The sequence below is a fragment of the Marmota marmota genome, unplaced genomic scaffold (assembly GCF_001458135.2).
Source record: "Marmota marmota marmota unplaced genomic scaffold, marMar, whole genome shotgun sequence".
Taxonomy (NCBI): Eukaryota; Metazoa; Chordata; class Mammalia; order Rodentia; family Sciuridae; genus Marmota; species Marmota marmota.
In genome coordinates this window covers 3,427,519-3,436,698 of record NW_026000119.1, presented here as the reverse complement: position 1 = coordinate 3,436,698, position 9,180 = coordinate 3,427,519, and the positions used below count along the sequence as shown (strand labels likewise).

The 9,180-nt window shown below is 41.6% G+C and overlaps 1 protein-coding gene across 2 annotated transcripts in view; it reads right to left on the bottom strand.

Annotated features, from left to right (window-relative positions):
* Nucleotides 1–6,276: 6,276 nt before the first annotated feature.
* Tmem150c (transmembrane protein 150C) overlaps nt 6,277–9,180 on the bottom strand; it is a 64,784-nt gene continuing 61,880 nt past the window's right edge. For both annotated transcript variants that reach the window (XM_015499235.2, XM_048784767.1), the window contains exon 8: nt 6,277–8,440. In XM_015499235.2, coding sequence (XP_015354721.1) covers nt 8,232–8,440 — 209 coding nt within the window. In that variant the 3' untranslated portion in view covers nt 6,277–8,231. The remainder of the gene's footprint in view (nt 8,441–9,180) is intronic.

Sequence of the window (9,180 nt, the reverse complement as noted above, 5' to 3'; positions counted from 1 at the left end):
TCTCACAGTTCTGGATGCTAGATATGTGAAATCAAGTTGTCAGGAGTTGGTTCCTTAAGAGGCACTGAGGGAGAATCTGTTCCTTGGCTCCTAGCTTCTGGTGATAGTGAATAGTCCATGGTATTTCCTGATATAGTAATGCATTAATCCAATTTCTACTTTATTTCACATGGCATTCTTCCTGCATCTGTATCTTATAACTGCTGTGCTGGATTAGGGTCCTATCCTAATCCTATGTAATATCATTTAAATTATATATACAATGATTTTCCAAATAAGATTGTATTCTGAGTTTCTGGGGATTAGGATTTCAACATATTTTGAATGGGGGGGGAAGAGGGACACCAAATTTAACCCATAACAGCAAGAATTTGTTAGGCTTTTCAGAGCCCTTATTCACCAAAACATCTCATTCTTCAGCCTTTATTACCAAAGTTTTTGGTTCATTTATTGTTTGCCTTAGTGTTACTCATTATTCCAGGTAGCTGTAATTAAAATATTTGGGAACTGGCAGAGTTCCAAGTTAGGTAAGTTAAAGGAACATCATTTGAGCAGGTCCTCCAAGGAGCTACAAGACAGGTTACTATGGACTGAATTGTCCCCCCAAAGTCATATACTGAAGTCCTACCCACAAATGTGATTACACTTGGGGACGAGGAGTTAAGTATTAGTTAAGATGAAATGAAGTCATAGGAATGGGGCCCTAATCTCATAAGATTGGTAACCTTATTAGAAGAAGAGGAGACACCAGAGTTTATTCTCTCCCATGAGGACATAGAAGGTAGCACCTACAAGCCAGAGAGTTCTTGCTGGAAATGTAATCACTTTGACCTTGGTGGACTTACCAAACTCCAGAACTGAGAAATATCTATCCAATCTATATTGTTTTGTTACAACAGCCCACACAACCACAATTCTTCACAAATAAGATGCATTACTTTGCTTGCTATGGCACTCAGCACCAGAAATAGGCTGTTATCTTCAAGGCCATCACAGAAGTGGTACCTAGATAAATTAAAACACCACAAAGCCCTGTTTTTTTACTGAGATTTTTTTTTTTAATAAGTGTTCCCTGCTTTGCTGTGTATTTTTGCTTAGTTTCCAGAATCCCATAAAAGTTGTTTCTGATTTTTTTGTTTTGGTGCTGTTGTACTTCCATTTTAACCGATATCACCCCACGTTGCTGTTTTTGTTGTTGTTTTTGGTAGTGCTGGGACCCAAACCTAGGGCTTCGTGCTTTTGTTAGACAAGCGCTCTACCACTAAGCTAAACCTGCAGTCTCCACATGCTACTTTTTACAATATGACATTGACCCTCCTCTTAAGTTGGATGGAAATATATGATGTTTCAACCAAAAGAAGACAACAAACATGATGCTTTGTGACTTCCCAGGCTTGGTTATGATGCAAAAACTCTTTTTTTCAAGAGCTGGGGGTTGAACACCTACTCTGGGAGAGCCAGTTACCATGTTGTGAGAGAGCCCAGACTTGCCTGTACAGAGGAGAACAAAGTCCCCACCCCCCAAGTTAACAGCCAGTTTTGATCTCCAGATAAGAAAAAAAAAAAAAAAAACTAGCCTTCAGATGCTTCCAGCCTCCACTCAGCATCTTCCAGCTGTGCCCAGATGCCATGAAACAGACACGAGCTATCCAGGCATTGCCTGTAGTTCCTGACCCACAGAATGTATGACTATCATAAATGGTGATTTTATCTCTACATTTTGTGGCAATGTAGTCAGCAGCCACAGTAACTAAAATGGGACCAGGCAGTGGACAGGATTTTTATCCCTTTCAGCACAGAGAGGTTTTAAAGTCTTGTGCAAGAGTATGCAGTTAAGGGGCTGAGGATATTTCAAATCCTATCTAGAGCTTGGGCATTTGACATGTACTAGTTGCTGCAGACATCATAGGAAATAACCCTATTTATAATGTGGACTTTCTTCCTCAAGACATAGAGAACTGTTTGCTAGAACAAGCAGAATAACTGTATTCTCTGAAATCTGACTGCATTAGCATTGTTTCCTAAATACCAGAAAGCAGGTGGGGAACAACTATCAGTCATCCATTTGTTTTAGTATCTGTTGAGCATTTAACTATTTGCCATGCACTGTTCTAGGTGCCAGGTAACACATACACAAAAATCTTTACCTTCGTGGAACATGCATTTTAGGGGTGGAGAGAGTCTGATAACAAAGTAAAATGTTTTAATGTCATTCCTATGACAGGACCATGTTTTAAAGATGTTTTAGAGCATAATAGAGCTGTAAAGAGGAATAAATAGTGCTGGGTAGTCTTGGAGAGGTTGCATTTGAAAGTTCAGGGGCTTCTGTAAGAATGTAGGCACAGCAGTAAATGGATGGAGCTGGAGAATATCATGCTAAGTGAAAAAAGCCAGTCCCAAAAAACCAAAGGCCAAATGTTTTCTCTAATGTGTGGGTGCTAATTCACAATAAGGCAGGGGGCAGGGGCCAGAGAAAAATAGTTACTTTGGATTAGGTAGAGGGGAGTGAAGGTAGGGGTAGGAATGATAGTAGAATGAATCGGACATTATTACCTTATGTACATATATGACTACATGACTGGTTTGATTCTATATTATGTGCAACCAGAAGAATGAGAAATTATTCTCCATTTATGTATGATGCGTCAAAGTGCATTCTACTGTCATGTATAATTAATTAGAACAAATTTTAAAAAAATAGAATGTAGGTCCCTGAGTATGAGAAGAAGGTGAGAGATTTAAGTATATGGAGGAAGATTGTCCAGGGCAGAGACCACAACAAGTACAAAGGACCCGAGGCCAGAGCACACATGGCTGTTGAAGAAAAACAAAGAGGCAGGGGAACTGGAACAGAGAGGGAAAGGTGAAAAGCAGGTCTTGCTGAACACTGCAGGGCATTTTAATGATTCATGTTTTTAGTGAGTATAAGAGAAGCCATTGAGAATTTTTAGCAGAGGAGTAATGAACTAATGAAACTGAAATTTGAAATGAAACTCAATTCATTATTTCTGCTGGCAGTGGGGTCTGCACAAGCTGCAGGCCTCTGCAGCCAAGAAGTGTTACAGCTCTTAATGGTGGGCTATGCCCTCCAGTGTTGGAGCAGATTCCAGCAGCTCATTGTCAGTTTCTTCTGGGTTCTTGTCTCATGGATTCTAAGAATGAAATCCAGAAACCAGAAAGAGCGAGTGTAAGAGTAGGGTTTCTTCAAGTGTGCACAGAAACAAAACTCAGGCAGAAGGAACGAGAGAACCTATCAGGGGTTGCCATCTGAGTGTATAGGGGTTTATATAGCACTTGGGTCAATGCTATTGGTCCAAAATTATGCTGGATAGAGTTTGTAAAAGTACTAATGCTGTTGGTTAGCCCTGAATCCCATTCAGGTTTGCCTTCCATTTTCTCCTAGCTCCTCAGGAAGCCAGTGGTTAAAGGCAGTGGATCACACATGCTCCATGGGTAGAGGGAGGGGTCTGGAGACCAGCGCTGCGTGGAGCACACTTCTTCAGCAGGCATCCACACTGTGTGCAGGCCAGACTGCCGTGAGGGGACAGGTTGGCTTGCCCCAGCCCACCTAGAGGTGCTCCTCAGGCGCTAGCTGGTTTGATGGGCTCTTTACAGCAGCCTGTGCTCACTGCCTATGCTTCAGCCTGCCTGGGCCACCACTCTGCTGTTTCAGCACCTCTCCTGCTGCAGCTTCTTAGCAGGGACCAGTGGGCTGGCCAGGAATCTGTCACTAATTTAGCTTTCTTTTATTTATTTACTTTTTAATGTAAAAGGGATTGGAACCAGGGGCACTTAGGCACTGAGCCACATCCCTAGCCCTTTTTATTTTTTGAGGCAGGGTCTTGCTAAGTTGCTTAAGGCCTCACTAAATTGTTGAGGCTGGCCTCAAAACTTGAGATACTTCTGTGTCACTCGGCCTCCCAAGTCACTGGAATTACAGGCATGCACCACCTGGCTAATTTAGCTTTTAACAAGATCATTTTGACTTCTGTATTAAGGACGGTTGGAGGGAGCAAATGATGGAGCAGAGAGACTTTGGAGGGTTATTCTAAAAATTCAGAATGGACAGTAGTGGCTTTGACCAGATGGTGGTAATAGACAACTGTAGTCATATACTTTAAATGCAGAGCAGACCGGAGTTGCTGGCAGATGTGGAGTGAGTGTGAGAAGAGAGAAGGGAATGAGAGAAAGGAAAAGAGCAATCTGAGCAACTAAAACATGAGTGTGCTTAACTTAGATGACTGGGAAGTCTGCATTTAAAGGAATAAGTTTAGATATGCTAAACGTGAGATACCTTTTAAGTGGAGATTTCATAAAGGTGGTTGAATATACAGATCTGGCATTTAGGATAGAGGCCTGGGCTAGAGAACTTGAAAAAGGTCAGCACATGGATATATTAAAAACTAGAACACTGAATGGGGTGACCAGAGTGTGTGTGTAGACAGGAAGAGTTTCAAGGACTGAACTGTGGGTTACTCCATTATTAGGATGTCAGGGAGAAGATGACCCAGCAAAGGAAACTGAGGAATGGTAGTGAAACAGGGCACGATGTTCTGAAAGCCAAGTAGAGAAAATGTTTCTGGCAGGGTGGTATGCAAAGGGATGATCAAACTGCGAAGTTTTGCTTATTTATCTAGACAAATATTGAGAATTAAATGATACCAACCCCACACATAACCCCTACCTCCATTTCTCTGTTATGATGGGTTCTGTAATGATTTTTTTTGGAGCTTCCACTTAAGAGGAACGATGATTAAAGAAGCTGTGAATACTGTGGTGGTCACTAGGCTGTTTACAGGTATTCCTCCCATTCTGGGCTCATGGTAGCAGTGCCACTCTTTTATGTCCACATGTCCTAACCAAGGAAATGTAAGCAAGGTAGTGTTTGTCACCTTCTACAGAAGCTTGAAGTGCCAGTGAACAGTCCCTTGCATGTTCTAGGCTATGAGCAACTGTGGAAGCATGAGAGGAAGCCTGGTTGGCCAGAGACAGGCAGACTTCCTGGCTGACCCTGATAGACATCTAGTATGAGAAATAAACGTGAGTTTTGTTAAGATAGCAAAACTCAACCAATCCTGACACAAAGCCTGAAGACAAATAATAGTGTCCCAGGCTCCAATTATAACCAGCAGGATTACAAATTTTAGGATGTAAAAGTTTTCTTTATAAGGGATAAAGAAAACCCAGCAGCAAATAACACAGATAATAGTTTTCCTCTCTGTCAGTTCTCCATTAAATAACTATTAACTTTTCTTCTTCAGAAACTTCCAAAAATAGGGTTGTGGCTCTGTGGTAGAACACTTGCCTAGCATGTGTGAGGCACTGGGTTCAAGTCTCAGCATCATATATAAGTAAATAAAATAAAGTTCATTGACAACTAAAAAGATATATTTTTTTTAAAAGTGATTTTTTAAAAAAGAAACTTCCAAAACATAGTTTAGTATATTTCCAACTTTGTTCTCTGTGCCATGCAGGAATGCTCGTTTCAAATGCAGATCCCCTGGTCTGGGCCCCTTTGAATGCTGATGTTCTTACTCCAAGAAGGCTTTATTTAAATAATGTGTGGTTTGGTACAAAAATATTTGTGTCTTTGTCCCAAGTTCCTGGCACAGAACTCTTGGAACTCTTGGAATGTACTGAGTGATGGAAGAGGTGTCTTCTTCGGTCTTGACCCCTTTTGATCACAATTAATACTAATCAATTAATACTAATGAGGTGACTTAGGTGGGTGAACCTGGTTAGCCTCAGAATGTGGCTGGTCACCTGAAAAACTAGGTGCTTTGACCTCCAACCTACCAACTTCTAGGAAAGGGGTGGGGACACTGGAGGTATAGATATAAAATAAACTCTGAATGAGCTCCAGAGTTCCTGGATTATAAATTTACACCAAGGCACTAGGAGGATGGGATGCTCTAAGGACATAGAAGCCCCATGCACCTTCCCCTGCTCTGCCCTGTCCTGAATTGTAACATTTATAACAAGCCAGCAAAATGTAAAGCATTTTCCTGAGTTCTGCAAGCTATTAATAGCAAATTCTTGTACTCAATTTGGACATAAGTGGGGACAGTCTTATGCAACTGAACCCTTATACCTGTGGAGTCTGATACTAACTCTGGGTAGTTAGAGCTGTAGACACCCAGTTGGTGTCCAGAGTCAGAGAACTGGTTGTTGAAAACAACATACCAATGTAACACTGAAGTTCAACATCATGTCTCCCTGCTTACACATTTCAATATTAGAGAAGAAATGTTAGTGCAAGAGACAAGGAAATCACAATTCTGCATAAAAGAATTTTATTTAATGGCCAGATCCCAATGAATAATGTTAGCCATTGCTTGATTCTGCTCAAATGTACTATTAGGTATACTCTTAAGAAAGTATACAAGTGCATCACCAAAAGCTGTCTAATTTGGATTGTGTAGAGTAAAATAAAAGTTCATAAATCTTTGTTATTTGATAAAATTTTTAAAATATAAAAAAAAAACAGAAAAGCAGTATTCAAAACTAATAAATGTCACCTTGGACTATTTACAGTAAGATGCCTTTTTATAACAGAATACTCTGCTTGATTCTTTTCCTCACATTTTACTTAGAGGTATTCCCATGTCTTTATCTGATCCTTATTCATGATTTCTTCCTCTCGTGTCTCACTTGAAACAGCCAGCCATCTTCTCTTTTCACTCATCTTTGAGTCTCTAATACTTCTTTTTCCTCACTAATAAATGATTAACAGTTCTATTCAACAGACATTTATTTATTGAGCACCTAATATGTGCCAGGCACTGTGCTAGGAGGTGGGGATACAGATGAAAAGACACCAACCCCCTTCCTCAGGAAGCTCAAGAGTTTAGGTTGAATTTTTTAAATATCTTTCACATATTCCACAAAATCCTAGGCCCCTAGGAAGTACATTTGGAGATTTCTGGAAACAGTGCACTCATTGGGAATCTGTCCACTCAGCCTACTGCCTGCATGTGGAATTTGGAATTTTGAAGCAGAGCCTAAAACACCCACCTACAGTTGGAGTTCCCAACTCTTATCAGCCGGAAACCACATGTTAGGCAGTAATGTGAATGTAATATTTTACTTTGCTTCTACAAATTCCATATTTGAAAAGCCCTTGATCCAAAAACTACCAGATTTGAGCAATATCTACATATTAAGAAAGTCCTCCCTGATTTGGACTAACCAGATGCTCTCAAACTCCTGTCTTATTCCTAAGTGTCCAGCAGGAACTCTTGCGGTTACCTCCACAGGCTCAGACTTCTGTGCATTTCTGTATGAAATTTTCCTTAGTTTCAAACATAAATCTATAGGTGACTTTTTTTTTTCCTTTTTTCTCATGTTTGAACCCAAAGCAAGCTCAGTTCTTGCCTTTGGTCTATATCTTCTTTGTCCATGAAGTGAGACCCAAGAGAGTTACTTTAAAAAGGTAAACATGAAAGAGAAAACAAAAACTGTACATGACATACCACCGAAGCAAAAACTAAACCACAGCCTCGCTGCCCTCATCCAGGGCCATGCCTGGCAGACCATGTCCCTAGAAGTATTCACAAGTGGTGATCTTTCTCAGGCACAGTCAATCAAGTCCAGATCATCCAGGTGGGCTCCCCTCTTCCAGTCTAGCATGTTCCTTTCCTGAGACCCACACAGCCGACCACTGAACAATGATGAAGGGTGCATTGGTGGAAAGTGATAGCTGTGCCTTTTCCAGGCCACACAGGGCCAGATCTCCCCACAGTGTCCATCCAATTTGGTGACGCTCATCCATTCAAGAACTAGAGCCAGATTCACAGCTTCCTCGTGAGCTAGTTCCAAGCCCTTTGGACCTGAAGGCAACTTAGGGAGTTGGCATTATTCTCTTGTTCCATTTGCCTCCCCCCTCCCACCCCCTCTGTGGTGGGGAGATGGTGTTGGAAAGAGGATAAGACGAGCAAGGCATACTGAGAGAAGGAGGGGACCAAGAAGTGATCATGCACAAGCTTCTGGCTCTGTCGTGCATATATTTTCAGTGTAACAGCGTGAATTTTGACACATAAGGAAGGGCTTGTGCTTTTTCATTAAAGAAATAACTCGCCCTGAAAAGCTCATTTGGCAAATGTGGCCACGAACATGTGTATGTGTGTGTGTGGGCAATGTGTCAAGAGGTGATGCCTCACGTCCTGTGAGTGTGTCCTACGGGCCCTTCCCCATTGCCACACCCACCTCACCAGCACAGAGAACCTGATGGGTTACACCTGGTCGGTTTGATATTCAGAAGCTTCTGACAGACTTTCTGAGAAGCTCAGGAAATTCTCCTGGTACTCAGAACACACAATCTCGTAGCGGTAGTGCCGGAACTCCACGGCAAAGGTGCCAAAGTAAGACAGGAAGCACATGACCAGGCCCCACTGGACCCTGGCTGCGTACATGTGGATGTCTTGGGCCATGAGGATGAAGTCTGGGGAGAAGCAGTCAAGGAAGGCACCCTCATCAGCCACACTTGTCAGCAATCCCCTCACCAGCAAAACCGGGAGCTTGACAGAGCTGCTAAAGGCCAATATTTGCATGAGTGATAATATAACTGTTGAACTCTGTGCCAGATGTGCTTCTAAAGGAGCTTTCATGAATAATCGCTCTCAATTCTCACAGCAACCCTCTTATCATTTGCAGTTTTATAACAGTAAAGAAACTGAGACCACGTGAATAAGTAACTTGGCTCAAGTCACTCGGGCGGACAGCAGTTGGTAGGGCTGGATTCACACAAGCACTCTGACTCCCAGGCCAGGTATTCAACAACTGCACTCTACACCTGCCTGATGGAGTGTGAGATTAACAAAAGAATTACAACTCCAAGGTTAATTAGTGAATCAAAAACATAGAGCTATCTTTTTAAAAATCACTATGAACAACCAGAGGTTTATAGTTCTATCTGCAGAAATAATTTTGAACATACCAGTTTGCTAACGACCTCCATGTAAGCTGTGTTGGGCTGTGCTATGCTCTAATACTGTTGAGTGACCCCCTTTCCTCTTCTAATTTTCACCATTCTCTTCTAGACAATACTGTATAATCCCTGAAGTCATAATATCACATTAAAACTTATGCCCAGGTGAAAATATGCAATTTAAAAAACAAATAGATGAAAGCCCTATTCCTGACTGTATCTGGTGTGTGTATGTGTGTGAGTGTGTGATACAA